The sequence below is a fragment of the Panthera pardus genome, unplaced genomic scaffold (genome assembly GCF_024362965.1).
Source record: "Panthera pardus isolate Hobbes unplaced genomic scaffold, ASM2436296v1 HiC_scaffold_20, whole genome shotgun sequence".
Lineage (NCBI taxonomy): Eukaryota > Metazoa > Chordata > Mammalia > Carnivora > Felidae > Panthera > Panthera pardus.
Genome location: NW_026526766.1, coordinates 60,946,184 through 60,961,469, shown reverse-complemented (window position 1 = coordinate 60,961,469; position 15,286 = coordinate 60,946,184). Strand labels below are relative to the sequence as shown.

Below are 15,286 nucleotides of genomic sequence, written 5' to 3'. Positions count from 1 at the left end.
ACTTCACACTCTAGGATGGTCCTTCCATGATAAAGTGGTGTTTGAGCTGAACTCTGAAGGATAAATTGGCATTAAAGGCAGGGCCAAGGGGCGAAAAGGTTCTAGGGAGAGAGGGCACGGTATGGGAAGATTCTAAGGAAAGAGGCACGTTCAAGAAACTGAAAGAAAGTCAGTGAGGTGGGAGCCCCAAGAACCAGGGAGACAGTGGCCTAAGATGTGGTCACCAAGGCCAGTCAGGCCAGACCCTGCAAGGCCTTGTGACTGGGTGGGGGAGCAGGGTCTGGAGTGAGGGCGATGGAAGGCTCCATGCACAGGGCTGCCCCTGCAGGAGGAGTCGGGGGAGAGCATGGACAGGTGAGGCAGGGACCTCAGCCCTTGCCTGGATGGGGGACATGCGGTCTCAGTCCACGGCCTGGCATGGGGAAAGGGGCAGGGGAAGGAGGCGGGTCCATAACAGGGAGAAAAACTCAACAAGACTTGATGCTTGACAGGATGTGGGGAATAAGGTAGAGGGAAGAGAATTCTGGATTGGGTAACTAGGGGATGAGGGTCCCAATCATTTGAGGTGGGACCACAAGAGGAGCGGACATGAGGAGTCCAGGTTGGAGTCTGTTGAGTCTGGAGAACCTGAAGGACAGACACTATGATGACATTACAGGGACAGACCTGCCAAGTGTCCTGTATCTGTATCCCATCTTCATGAGCTGGAAACACTCTCCATGCTGCCTAAAAAGAGGGCTGAGAATGCTTGCCCCTGCCTTTGGACCCTGACCTTCCTCTACCCTCTGATAGCCCGCATTTGTGCCCGGAAACAGGCCGTGGCTGTGCCGTCATAACCTCTTCCACTCACGCCCCAGCTCCTGCCCCACTGCTGGTGGAGGTGGTGGGTAATGGGCCCCTGGGACTGCCCCCGCCGCTGGCTCTCCACCTGTCCCCAGCCTCTCTTCCCACCGGCCTGCTGGGACTGCCAGTGTGCACGGTCCCCAGGCCAACAGGGCTCCACCGCACGTGTACCCAGGCCTTGGCCGACTCCCCTTCAGAGAAGTGTCCCATCCAGGCTCCTTGGGGTGTGCGGAACAGCATGAAGGCTGGGACCTGCTCCCAGCGGCAACTTCAACCTTGCAGCACTTTGCACTCCTTACCAGTGTCACCCGTTCCCCTAGGCCCTGGGTGTACACAGAGAGGGTCACCCCCGCCGTGGGCACGCTGCCGGCCTCCACTTCCCCAGCCGTGCTGACGGGCACCTCGGCCTCTTCAGCTGCTGTGGCTGCCGAGCCTTCTTCAGCATCTGCACCCTGAATGGAAAGGCATCATGAGGGACCTAGCAGCAATCTACTGTGGTCGGCTTGGCTGCAGGCGGCAGACAGCCGAGGCCTGTGGGGCACCTGCACCCTGTTGCTTCCTCGCCTTCAAAGCGCTTGTATATCCGAGACCTCATCCCACACCGCTGCCTCGAATGTGGCACCCACGCAGAAATCCACACCTCACACACCACTCAAGGCAGGAGTCCCTGGACAGCATGCCCCCTGTGTGGCTCACCCCGCTCCTCCCCATCACCCTCAGGGCCACCCACCACAGTCCCTACCGTCTTCGCTCCTCCTAGGAGGGGGGCTTTCGCCGATGCCCAAGTCATGGTGCTGGAGCAAAACCCAGCTTTCTTTCTCGTTAGAGGAGTGAGCTGGCCTCACTGACCACTTCCTCTGATCTCTGATCCAAGCCCCTTACCTGGACCATGACACAGCCTCCGATCCCAGCCCCTTGCCTAGACCACAACACAGACCCCAGGCTTGCTTCTCCCACCCTTTCTCCACTTTCTAAATCCTACTCCGACTTGGCCATTAGCCCTTCAGTGATTCCCCACTTCTGAACATGCTCCAGCTCCGACTCGCGGCTCTCAGGTCTCAGAGGCCTCTCCAGCCACATTCCCTACCTTCCCTTGCTCACACAGGACCTCTTTGCATGTTCGTGTTAACAGCCCCCAGGGCTCTGTTCCTGCTGGCGTCCCTCCTGGAACACCTGTCTCACTCCCATCTGCCAGGTTCCTTCTAGGTGTCCTCATGGTCTTACCTTCAGCATCCTTTCTCCAGGAAGGCTTGCAGGACCCAAAATCTGGGCCCTCGGCCCCTTTTGGTGCTTCTCCTATTGCACCTCTTACCACTCTGTTCCCAAGAACTGGTCTATCTTATGCACCTGTGCACAGCACAACACATCACTCCACAAACACCTGGATGAGTCAATAGATGCCTCAGCCTCCGAATCCATGTCTATTCAGATCTGATCCCACAAGGCTGTCACTCTGAATTCTGCAGACTGGTAAGGAAACCCAGTGACTCCTCCCACAGAGATGCCCACGACCCCTCAGAAACAGGTGAGGTGGAGAATGGACTCTGAGCTACTCACTGGAGTGACGCCTTCCCCCATGTCCTCAGTGGACAAGGACAGGGCTGGCCCCCCGGTGGGTGCACTGCTGGCCTCCGCTTCCCCAGCGGTGCTGATGGGCACCTCCACCTCCCCGGCCGCTGCTGTGGCTGCCAAACCTTCTTCAGTGTGCACACTCTGGAACAAAAGCATCGCGAGGGACCACATCACTGAGTCCGTGGCCCTGATCAACAAGCCTGTGGCTGGAGAGAACAGACTGCCCACACCCCTCTCTCTATCAGCTTGCCTTTCTCTAGCTTCTTTTTCTCAAAGCACTTTTCTTATCTTCGACTTCACTGCAGCCCCATGACAGTCCCAGAATCCCAGAATCCCAGGGACAGGAGAGACTACAAGATGACTGTATCTGCTGGTTGATTCCAAGCATCTGTTTGCACATGCCAGTGACCGGTGATGCCTGTCTCCTGAGCCAGCCCTGCTCCAGCTCTAAACACTTCTATCTAGAAGCATCTGCCTCCCTGTGACCTCCCCTATGTGCCCATCCAGAAGCTGTAAGAACAAGTGAATGTCTTTGCCCCTGATGGTGCTTCAGAGATGTGTGGGCAGCAGCTCTGACCTCCCCAGCCTTCTCCAGACTGAACTCCATGCTTCCCCCCTCCCTGTGACTCAGTTTCCCTGGGAAATGCATACCCTTCTCCGGAGGTTACATAGCAGATGCACAAAATAGCAACAGCAATTTTGGCTAGGTTTTAAAACTAGGTTTTATCTCAGTTTCCAAAGGTTTTTTTTTTTTCTTTTAAACTTGGGGGCGGGACACAGGTTATTCTGTATAATTTTGTTTTGCAAAAAGTAGTTCTTTTAGACACTAAAAACACTAAGCCGATCAAAGTTAGATTTCCTTGCTACAAGACTTATAAGGAATCTGTAAGACATGCTATATACTACATAACAGAGTATTTCGCAAGCATATTTGACCACAGAACCCTTTTTTCCTACAGCATGAATTCCTTGCAGAATTACTGTCCTCCCCAAAAAAGAGAGAAAAAATGATGTCACAGATTTTCAAAATGAGACTCTTTCTGCTTCAAATTTAGCTGGAGTCCCAAAGGCCTATACAATAAAGTACAATTAGGAACAATTAATTCACTGGGGTGCTTGGGTGACTCAGTTGGGTGAGCGTCTGACTTTTGATTTTGACTCAGGTCATGATCTCACAGTTCATGAGTTTGAGCCCTGCATCAGGCTCTGCACTGACAGCATGGAGACTACTTGGGATTCTCTCTCTCCCTCCCTCTCTCTCTCTGCCCCTCCCTCACTCACAAGCACTCTCTCTCTCAAAATAAATAAGTAAAATTTAAAAAAAACAACTAATTCATTGTACAATTAAGTACACTTCCATGCGCTGGAAGAAGCAAGCAGACCACTTGTGTGGGACGGGCTAAGAGACAAGGAAAGGAAATCAGTTCATCAGGGTAGGCCTACTACCTGCCTCTGGGCTATATAGGAAAAGGTAAAAAATTCCTTTGGAGAGAATTGTCAGTGTGCTGGGACTTTCCCCTCCCTTTTCCCCACTACAAATCATTTGGTGAGCTGGATACGTGTTCTTTGGGATTTGGGAGACAAAGGAACTGAATTTTGGTATTTTGTTGGACTGAACTTTGGAAATAGCTGTGAAAATAGGTTATTATCAGATAGTGACTGAGAGAGCATGAGACGTGTCTGAGTTTCATCCCAGGAGAGCAGAAAGAATGAGCTGACCCTGTGGGTTTTCAGCAGAGCCGGCTGTGAGAAAAACACATGTGCTTTACTTTCGCACCTTACTGTATCTAGCTTTTAGAAAACCGGCTTTGCGAGTATAAAAGCCGAGTACACAACAACGGGGTGGACACATGTGCAGTCCATCGGATTCTGTCTTAAAGGGGCTCAAAGGGTGGATAAGGCTGTTTATCTTCAGAAATGAGCAGGAGGGAGGTGGGTACCGTAGGGAGGACCCGGTGCTCAGCGCCATGCAGATGTGAGGACAGGCTTCTGCTGCACCTCTCCTGTCTTCCTGCATCCCTGGTGAGCCTCTGGGGCCCCGAGTCTGCCCTCCTCTGTAGCAGCAGGAGGGAGGCAGTCCCCATGACATCCAACTAAAACCCTCCTCCTTCTTTATGGTGCCCAAGGCAAGCCACCAGCAAGTCTGAAACAAGCAAACTTACTACTGACTTAGCAAATGAAATGAACTCTTCACTCACCTCTTCAGTGACATGGATGAGGGTCCCATCCCCCGAGCCAACGTCTGTAACGGGGGCACCGTCCACAGTATGAACTCCCTCCAGTGTGTCGTTCAGGATCTCACCAGACCCTAAGGAAGCAGCCATTCTGCAATTAATAACTGCACTTTGCAATCTTGGAAAAAAATGAAGTATCTCTTTATCTACTGACTTGAAAAAAATGTCCATAATACAGGATTAAGGATTAAGAGGAAATAAAAACAAGTTGCAGAAAAACAGATGTTGAGGGGCAATTTTACACTGTGCTTTGATCACGGGTTCTGGCACCAGCTGCGGAGTGGGAACCCCGTTTTGCCACTTACTAGAAACGTGACCCGTGGCGAGTCGTTTAACCTGTGTCTCAGGATCCTCATCCGCAAATCGGAAATAACAATTCCTATTTCACAAGGTTGTTCTGAAGACTATGTGCTTATAAGGATTAAATACATTAATGCAGAAAGAGCATTGAGGACAGCCCCTCAATATAGTTAGCAATTGATAAATGTTCACTGTCAGTGGTTCTATATGGGTAAAGGGAAAAAAAAACTATATGAGTTTACTTGTGTTATTATCATTATACATATAATCATCATTATATATTTAATGCAATTATTAAATAATGTGTGTAATATACAGATACGTGTGTGTGTGTGTGTGTGTGTGTGTGCAGACATGCCACACACAGTTGGCTAACCCACAATGCTTAATATTGGTTTCCGCCAGAGGATAGGAAAGGAAACTACTATCTTGGGGGATTCATACAACTCTGCACTGATTGAACTGTTAGCACAAGCACATATCTCTTTTGCAATTTAAAAAACAAATGGAGGGGCGCCTGGGTGGCTCAGTCGGTTGAACATCCGACTTCGGCCCAGGTCATGATCTCGCGGTTCATGGGTTCGAGCCCCGCATCGGGCTCTGTGCTGACAGCTTGGAGCCCGGAGCCTGTTTCAGATTCTGTGTCTCCCTCTCTCTCTGACCCTCCCCTGTTCATGCTCTGTCTCTCTCTGTCTCAAAAATAAATAAACATTAAAAAAAAATAAAAATAAAAATAAAAAACAAATGGAGTCCTAAAGCAAAGAAAAACAAATTATACTAATATGAATACACGCCTGTTATGGGCTGGGCCCCAGGCTAGTGGGTGGGGCCCCAGCCTAAGCATGTCCCTTGCAGTGTCTCATTTCATTCTGCCACTAGCCTATCCGTCCTACCTACAAGGACCTTCCCACCACTTGGCAGCTTCAGGGACAGAGCCAGGACAGGAATCTCACGTTTTCAGTCTCCCCACCATCTCCTTATGGCATAGGTGTGCTGCTCTGATCTGCACGTTAGCACCTTATTATTATTAACCCCACTTTGTTGAAGAGGAAAAGGGTCCCACAGAAAGTAAGTGACTGGGAGGGGCCCTGAAGCCAGGTTGGCCTGTCCCCATGCCAGGCCATCTGCACACACGGTGTGCTCACGCATGTCCCACGGTAAGAAGTGAACTATGTATTGTCAGCACACATCACCACTCTCTCTCGTCCTCCCGGCTCTGGCCACCAGGGGGTGCTGTGCAAGCAGCAGGCCAGATCCCATGCCTTTGAGTCCCCACTCTTTGGAGGGTGGGGAATGGGGGTGCCATGGGTCAAGATGATGTCAGAAAAGCTTAGAATAAAACTACTAGGTGGCTTTTTGCAGCCAGGGAGAGGGCTCAGGGTTCAGACCTCTTTCTCCTCACCATCTGGGCTGTCCACCCAACCAGCAGAACACAAACACTTCAGCAAGCTCCATGGTTTCCGTTTGGCCTTTTCTCTGCCAGTTAAGGAGACTGGCTGATCACAGGGAACAGATGAGCTGTGCTTGGACCTGCGTCCCAGTCTGCATTTGGCTCCCACCGCCTTTGCACTCACCCCTCAGTCTAGGAGAGGCCCTGGTCCCAGCCCTGAAGCCCCCCACACTTCCTTGCCCCTCCTCAGAGATCCTAATTCGGCCCAGGAGGACAGCACTTGCAATTCATAAACCACTTCCACATCCCTGACTGGGTTCAATTCTCTAATCTACCTGGGGAGGAAGGGATTAGGAACACTCCCAGGGGGCAGTTAAAGAATCCAAAGCTTGGAAGTGTTAAGCAACATGCCCCAGGCCCAACAGCAAATAGGTGGCTGAGCAGGGCTTCCGTCCAAAGTGTCTGCTCTGTCGCCACTCTTTCCATGGCTACACCCTGACTCAGTGATTGTATTATGACTTTGTTAAATAATTATACAAATTTTTTCCTAATCGGTACTGTATACCGTCTCTCATCCATACGCTTCCCAATTTAGTTTTTATTTTTTAAATTGTTTTTTAATGTTTTTGTTTATTTTTGAGACACAGAGAGACAGAGCATGATAGGGGGAGGGGCAGAGAGAGAGGGAGACACAGAACCCAAAGCAGGCTCCAGGCTCTGAGCTGTCAGCACAGAGCCCGAAGCGGGGCTCGAACCCACGAGCATCGAGATCATGACCTGAGCCAAAGTCAGACGCTTAACTCACTGCGCCACCCAGGCGCCTCCCAATTTCGTTTTTAAAGTAACGTTCATTTACTGATGGCAGAGGTAAAAGGAATAATGATACATATGACTGCAGAAGACCTGTCAAACACAGAAGTAAAAAGAGGAAAGAACAGCCACCCACAATCCTTCCACCCAGATAATGACCTATAACATTTTGTTGTATGTTATTCTAACACACACACATATACACTGCTCCACATGGCTATATCCAAGTAGATATAAATAACATATCCAAAATTAGGGTTACAGCACACATATAGTTTTGAAATCTGCTTTTTTTTCATGGAGTATACCATGAGCGCGTCCCTGGGACACTGAATCTTCTGCATCTCCAATTTCAGGGCTGTACATATGAATGGAATACAATATGCCCAACCAATCCCTCCTCCAGGCAGTCTGAGTGGTTTTTGGCCCTTTTTTCCTGCCCTGCATTTTGGTGCTCTGGCACGGGCAGTACCTTCAATGGAATGGCCACCCCTCTAATAAAAGGCAGAAAGCACAGACCAATCTCAGACCTTGGGACGTGTCAAGCTGCTGCCCGGGGGATCACATCAGATCTTGGGTTTTGGCCAGTGTCCTCTGCACAGCTCGTGGAATAAGAGTTAGGAGTGAGAGCCCTGGATGGGGAGCCAAGAGGCCAGCACCTCCCCCAGGGGCTGCCGCTGACCTGCTGGGCACCTGCCCCTCTCTGGCCACCAGTTTCCCACGTGAGCCACGTAGGAGTTTAGATGACTCGATCTTATCCTCTGAGAGTCAGGAGTTTGTGGCCGAAGCTGGAAAGGGTGGGGATTCTGGAGTCAGGCCTGAGCACTGGGTCGGTCCCAACCCTCCCTAGTTGTGTGACTGTGAGCATGTCACTTACCTTTCCAAGCATTGGTTTTCCCACCCATAAAATCCTGGCCAATAATACCATCTGGGAGATGTATTATCAGGATTGGAGATAAAGTATGTAAATACTTGGCACACAGTAGGTATTTATTATGCAGCAATAATTATTGTAAGCTTTTCTGTTGGAACTCAGTCCCTACTGGAGTCTGGGAGTTAAAAGTTCAAGTATCCAAGTTCAGGGGCGCCCGGGTGGCCCAGTCAGTTAAGCGGCCGACTTCGGCTCAGGTCATGATCTCGCGGTCCGTGAGTTCAAGCCCCACGTCGGGCTCTGTGCTGACAGCTCAGAGCCTGGAGGCTGTTTCAGATTCTGTGTCTCCCTCTCTCTGACCCTCCCCTGTTCATGCTCTGTCTCTCTCTGTCTCAAAAATAAACAAATGTTAAAAAAAAAAATTAAAGTATCCAAGTTCAAACACAGCCATGCCATTTACAAGCCAAAGAGCCTCAGCTAGGTAACCCAACCTGACTTGATCTCCCCGTCTTGTCTATAATATGAGAATGGTTAGCATTCCTTCCTCAAAGGACAGAGGGGAAAGTTAAATGAGATGCTCTACGTTGCATACATCACCCAGGCTGGGTACACAGTAACCACTTACTAAAAGACCACCGTATATGAAGGCATATCAGGGACTTGCCTTGCTCAGGGCTGCTGTGCAGGATGACACTCAAGTTGGTGGTTTCCGGAGTCCCCTCAGGTACAGGCTCTCCGGAAAGCTCCCCATCATCAGAAGGTGTGGATGGAGTCGGAGGTGTGTTTATGGGTTCCACTTTTGCTTCTTTAGACTGAAGGGAGGAAAAATGAGACCCAAAAGGATTTACTTGGGAGGGAAGCAGAAAAAAAACAGCAGTGATTATCACTGAAGAAAATAACATATCCACAAGGTGCTGAACTAACCCAGAAAAATGGCTGGACCCACCTGCCATGTACATAGGCAACTACTGAACCTCCCAGGGCCTGAAAAAGGTATGTGCTGGGGGAATTGAGTTCTGTTCCATTTACAGAGAGGTTCTGCTCATCTTGGCTGAAGCTCCAGCACAAGGACCCTGCGCCCTAGGCCAGCACCGAGGAGGTGCCCAATAAAGCTCTGTTAGATGAGGGAATGAATGAGTAAACAAATGAATGAACCAGGCTGCACTCAGTGAGCACCATATACATCCACTCCCAGATGTGTCCTGAACACCTATGAAATAGAAGATGAGTGTGATTTCCTTCCAAGGAAACTTTAGGGTCTGTGTCGCTTTTCCAAAGTCAGACAATGTCTAGACTAACCTTACCAAGTAGAGAAAAACAAACAGACAAAAACCCCCAACAGTTGGAAACACAGAGCATCTTCAAGATCTAGATGGAAATGGTGATGGGGGGCCATGAATGTCATGATATCATCCCAAGATCCAGGAACCCTAGACCCAGCCTCATCCCTTTCTGAGTTCAAGTGGTTGAGGGCGGTGAATGGAAGGATCCTGCTGACTGGTGTTGGACCCGTGGTATGAATAAGAAAATTCAGCCACTGAGGTATTAGGGCTGATTTGTTAATGGTCACATGACTTGCCTATCCTGACTAGTAATAGGTTACTTCCTTAGTGCCAAAATCCAGTGTACAAACAGTGGATCTCTGGTCCATCAGAACAAAGGGGATTCTTATGGGCACCGTAACTTGGGATTTAATGGTTCGGTTCTTACAGTCAAATCTAGGTCAAATCTCTGCTCTCCACTTACTGGCCACATTTTGTCAGGCAAGTCATGTAACTTCACTCTTCTGTAAAACGAGACAATAGTAATACTCTCAGGGTAGAAAATGCATGGAGATGCTCAGCACTGAGCCAGGCCCATAGTACGAACCCATCAATGGTAGCTATTATCAACATCACTGGAATTTTAAATTTTGAGAAAGGACAGCACCTCAATAGTGTTTTTCTCCGGGTGTTGGTATTAGAGGTGATTTTTTTATCTGCTTTGCTCATCTGCAATTGGCAGTTTTTTCAGTAACGATTATGGACTATATATGTATTGAAAAACAAAATCTAGGTTACTGTAGCGTAAACTCTCCAGGGTAGAAGCAGGAATGGAAACCTCCAAGAAGTTGGGCGTTGAAGAATGAGGAGAACTTCAGCAGCCAGGGAAGGAGGGAGGTGCTGGGTAAGAAAGGACACAGCATCGTCAGGGCCTGGCAACCTGCGCCTGGTGAGGGTTCAAGGATTGGAGGAGGGAAGCAGGGGGCCGGAGCCAGGAGAGGCAGAGAGCGGGGAGGCCGGCCCTTTGGTGAGAAGTTTGGCCTTGGACCTGGGGCCTTCATGGGATATCAGGCTCAAGAGAAGTGTTGTGCTGTGGGGAGTTCATCCTGACACCAACTGGAGCGTGGATCTGAGGGTTGAAAGAGTTGAGGTTTAGGCCAAGAGACCGGGAGGCTGCACTACAGAGGCAGGACCAGGGCGGGGGATGGCAGCAGAGAGTAGGTGCCACCGCAGGAAGGCTGTGGAGAACTCGCAAGTGGTCTTCCCCACACTTCCCCAGCTGTGGTGGTGACCCAGCAGGGTGGTAAGGGCCCTGCCCCGGGCACTTCCTCTTCTCTCCCTTCCAGGAGCATGGGGCACCCTGCAGTGCTTCTCTGATGGTGTCCTGTAGGGGACCTGAGCTTTGGGACAAGGCAGGCAGGTGGGGGTATGAGAAACAGGATAGCAAGGGAACAACGGGCTGAGTTCTGTTACTCAGGATGGCAAAGGTTCTGTTGTATGAAATCCCTGACTCCAGCCTGTCAAGCCCAAACCCTCTTTTGTCACACTCCCAAGAAGTCAGCTATAATGCCCTGTTCAAGGCAGAGCGTGACTCTGGTAAGCCGACCTTCGGTGGTTAGGGCAGCTGTCCTGCCTCCAGCAGATGGCTGTGGTTTTCAGGGGCTAGCGTGGATGTGGAACCAGTGTGGTCTATGACACAACGGGGCTGTCGGGTGTATAGACTTTGTATTAAAAGTGTAGAGATTTGTTGGGCCTCTCTCTCAACAACAGAGTTACTCATTCCACACGTATTTCCTGAGGCTCTCCTGTGCGCCAGATCCTTAGGTGATCCCGGGGGATAGAGAAATGAAGAAATAAGGCAGAGCGTCTGCCCTTCAATTATTGGACTATGGGGAGACCAGACCCAGACACAATGTGGTTGACTGTGACACGTGGGACAGCAGAAGTGAGACCCAAGTGCAGGAGGGAAGCTCTGATGAGGGGCTGTGGACTGGATCCTGAAGGAAAAGTAGGAATTGGCCAGGTGGGGCGGGTAGGGGAGGGCGGGGGAAGGGCCCTCTAGGCAAACAGACCACTGGGGCCTGGATGAAGGGATGCAATGTATAGTCTGGGAAACTGTGAGCATTTGGGTGTGGCTGGAAAAGAGGTCCTGGCTGTGGATCAGAATCACCTGCAGCGCTTTTACACTTTGGTGGACCTCACTCCCCCAGAATCCGAATGTCCAGGTAGGCAGCAACTGTCCCCCCACTATGGCCCCCCCACCACCTGCCAAGACACACACGTGATTCTGATGCACAGCCAGAGCTGAGAACCGTGAGGACATTAATTCTAACTAGGCATGATAGAACTTTCCAGAAATGGAAAGGTGTGTCAACAGAAGCTGACTTAGCAGGGGAGAAGAACGGGGTAGCAGGGACTCCTGCCCTAAATGGGGAAAAGAGGTGAGGAGGGCTGGCTTTTTAAGTCCCTAACTGCTTAGGCAGTCCATGATTCAGTTCGCTGGTCATGGCTTGTGTCTTGCAGGGTGGCAGATTGGAAAGGGTGAGGACAGGAAAGTGAGATTCATTCCAAGAGAGAAGACAGAGACGGGAGGGGAACGTCTGAGAGAGGAGGGAAACTCCCTGTCCTGGGGTGGCGGGGGGGGGGGGGGGGGGGTGGCGGGGCATAGAGGGAGCCACAGAGCTTTTTCCAGGAGATGGTGACATTACTGACGGAGCTCTAGGATCTGGACCCAAGCTGGAGACCTGGCTCTGTCCCCCTCCAAGCCAGGCAGCCCTGGGGACAAAGCTCTTCACCCCTCTGTGCCTCAGTGCCTCCTCTGAAGAATTAATGGAAAAACACCGCCCTGCAAATGGCAAAGGAAGTGAATGCTGTGCAGGTACCTGCGAAAGGGATTCTGATACCAGGAACAGGCAAGTTAGCATCAGGGCCCACAGCCCACAGAGAATTCTGTTAAGGACTGAGGACAGCTACAGGGCTTTGGCATGCTCCGGCAGCCCCAGTCACCAGCCAGGCAGGAAGCAGGTGGTGGGAAGGGGACCCCCAGGGGAACAGGGCACTCTGGCACAATAAGCCTATCAGTCAGGACTAATGACAGCCACCGCCATAAACTGAGGGCTGTCATGTGCTGAGTCCCACCCAGGTTTCACGAGGGTCATGTAACTCACGCTAGCCTATGAAGTAGCCATGCTCCATCTCAACTGAGTGGGAAAAAGTTCCTGATTCAAGGTCAATAAACAGCAAGCGGCAGAGCTAAACCACACCTGGTGAAACTCTGGTATGCACCAGTTCTCTTAAAACCACTGGGGAGAGTGGGGTTGGGAAATCTAGGAACAAGAGTCCATCAAATCACTTTTCTCCGGACACTTCCTCCCGGCTGCGGTGTGCCCCCACGTGCAGTACTGTAGTCCAAGGTTCTGACTTCACCACTGCATGACCCTAGCAAAGCCACCCTGTTCTCCAAGTGTCTGCTGTCAGTTCCCTTACACAGTTGTTGTAAGGATTACATTAAGTCATGTATACAAAAGCAGCAGAGCCACGGTAGGTATGGGGAAATCCTGGTTCTCTTCCGTCCCCTCTCTGTCTCTACCCCTCTTGAGAGCTGCCTGGCTCCAACGCCTCCTCTACCAGAAAGCCCTCCCTGACCAGTCCCCGTCACCACGATCATCTCATGCTCTCAAACCTCACTCCCCTTTCCCGTCCCTCTCGCAGGGCCACCGTGGGTTACTGGCATCTCTGCCTGAGTTGGCCTCACTCCTACCTGTGAACTGGTGCACTGGGGGTACCACCACATCAGGCCAGAAGGCCCAAAGGACCACCACTCTGTGCCCTGCTGCATGTGCCCTGGACATGCCAACAGGGTGGCCAAGAGCCGTGGCACACAGGTTTCCAACACTGCCCAGACCAGCCACCTTCCCCACTGCCACCTAGCCCACCTTGGACCTTTGCCTCTTCCATCTCAGCTGCCCTCGAATCGGCTGTGGTCCTGGGGATAAACCTCTGCACTACTGCCCAGGCCAGAAGCACAGGGTTGTGGCCTGAACCCTGGATGGGGCATCAGGGGACCCGTGCTGTAGCTTCAGCTCTGCCCAGGTACCCAAGGGCCAGTCTCTTCCCCTGCCTGGGTCTCAGTTTGCCCTGCAAAGGGTAGTTTTCCATATACCTCTCTACAGAAAGAGCACTAACAGATTACAATTCTATTCTGCCCTACCCAAACCTCTGTTCCCACAGGTCTATAATCTATAATTTATAGCCTCTGCCTTATTTCTACCTCCTTCTTTTCCTTTATCGGAGATGAGTCTATAGAATGTGCCAGATTACCGGGCCTCTGTGTTCAATGACTCAGATGCTGTTGGCTTGTTTTCATTAAAAATGGGCTCCCGCTGTCTCCACAGTCTGACTCAGTGCTTTCAAAACCACTTCCTTGTCTAGGCCACAGGGTGGATTCCCAGGAGGGAGGAGGCCCCAACCACTGGGAGGATGGCTGCCTTTCCCATGGGGCCAGACGGGAGCTCCTGAGAAGACTCTACATCTCACAGGAGTGGCAGCCCTGACTTCTTTCTCACAGCCCAGTGCCTGGAGCAAATGCTACATCATCTCCCACTCAGGGCCACTTCCCTCATGCCAGACACTGGGTTGAGACCCGGCCCTGCGCTGCGTCATCTGGCCTTCACATCAACCCCAGGAGCTAGGACTCTGATTATCACTCTATGGAAGAGGAGCTGAGGCTCAGAGAGGTTGAATGTGTTTGCTAAGTTCACAGAGCTTGGAGGCAGTAGGACACAATATCTGCCTTTGGACAGTCCTCTTGTGGCCACAGCACAAGGTGGCCGGGAGACAACTGGCATTCCAGTGCACTGGAGATCTGGCAAAATGCCCTCGGCCAGGACTTTCCCAATCTGCCCAGATGAGCCGACAATGGAAGTCACAGATCTAAGAACAGAGATGTCAGACCTAAGGCTCTGGGCACTCAGCCTCTAAAAGCTGACAGAGAAGGTATGGCTTACCAGTCAGTACTCACCGGGGCTTGAGTGTAGGTGACAGCTTCTAAGATCTCGGCCACTCCCTCTGTCTCCTGAAGCCCGCTGGTCTCTCCCGACCCCTGTATGGAGATAAATCATGCCGGGCACAGGGGGAGCAGTTGACAAGTGGGAAAGTCACATAAGATGACTCCTTTGGAGAAACTCTGTGTGTGTGTGTGTGTGTGTGTGTGTGTGTGTGTGTGTGTGTGTGCATAAGAGGGAAAAAGAGACAGGAAGAGCGGAACTGAGAGAGAATGTGTACAGTGCACAGGCTTGGCTCTTTTTGCTGTTCCTTCCACATTTTATTGCTCACGCAAACAAAAAGCTACAATCAATGGACAGTCTCTAACATACCTACTTTGGTTTTGTCTAGGTCCCTTCAATCCCTGCCAAAGGCCCTCCCACTTGCGTGGCTGTCACCAGAATCATGGAATTACACAGTGGAGAACAGTAACAGAGAATGTCTTCCTGTTGCTACCTCTTCTTCCTAATTAGCCTTCTAATGTCAGCCAAAGGGCCTGGGGGCCATCATTTTGTAAATAATGCCTTATTCTTGGACTCTGGGGTTGCTTCTACTTTTCCAGTACTCACAGCACTGCAGAGAAAGGAATGAATATACATAAGGTTTCCCTGCTCCCGGCTTTATCTGAATGTCAGGCCAGGATCGTGGCCTCAGGGAGTGCAGACATTCTTACAGAGCCAAATTCTACCTCCGAAGGGCTTTTCTGCTTTGTTTCTAAATGAATGAAATCAACTTATGCTTTGCTTTGGGGTTGACAGCCCCCAAAGTTCTAAGACTGCTTTGTTTGCCTCCGACTTTTTGCAGCAGGCTATGGCTTCTGCCTGAAATGCCTTTTCTTCTTCATCTGGCTAACATTCCCTTGTCATTGGCCAGGCATCAGCCCCCCCTCACCTAGTCTGGTTCCTCTTCTTTCACCTTTGTGCCCCCACCCCCACCCGAGCCAGAGAACCTGGGTTTGAGG

At 51.0% G+C, this 15,286-nt stretch overlaps 1 protein-coding gene across 2 annotated transcripts in view; it reads right to left on the bottom strand.

Annotated features, from left to right (window-relative positions):
- COL15A1 (collagen type XV alpha 1 chain) overlaps positions 1 to 15,286 on the bottom strand; it is a 108,384-nt gene that overhangs the window by 51,760 nt on the left and 41,338 nt on the right. The window contains exons 5-9 of one of the 2 annotated variants that reach the window (XM_019454366.2): positions 14,303 to 14,383; positions 8,685 to 8,832; positions 4,614 to 4,723; positions 2,401 to 2,556; positions 1,143 to 1,295 (exon numbers count right to left, since the gene is read on the bottom strand). In XM_019454366.2, the coding sequence (XP_019309911.1) occupies positions 1,143 to 1,295; positions 2,401 to 2,556; positions 4,614 to 4,723; positions 8,685 to 8,832; positions 14,303 to 14,383 (648 nt within the window). The remainder of the gene's footprint in view (positions 1 to 1,142; positions 1,296 to 2,400; positions 2,557 to 4,613; positions 4,724 to 8,684; positions 8,833 to 14,302; positions 14,384 to 15,286) is intronic. The other variant, XM_019454367.2, reaches the window with a different exon arrangement.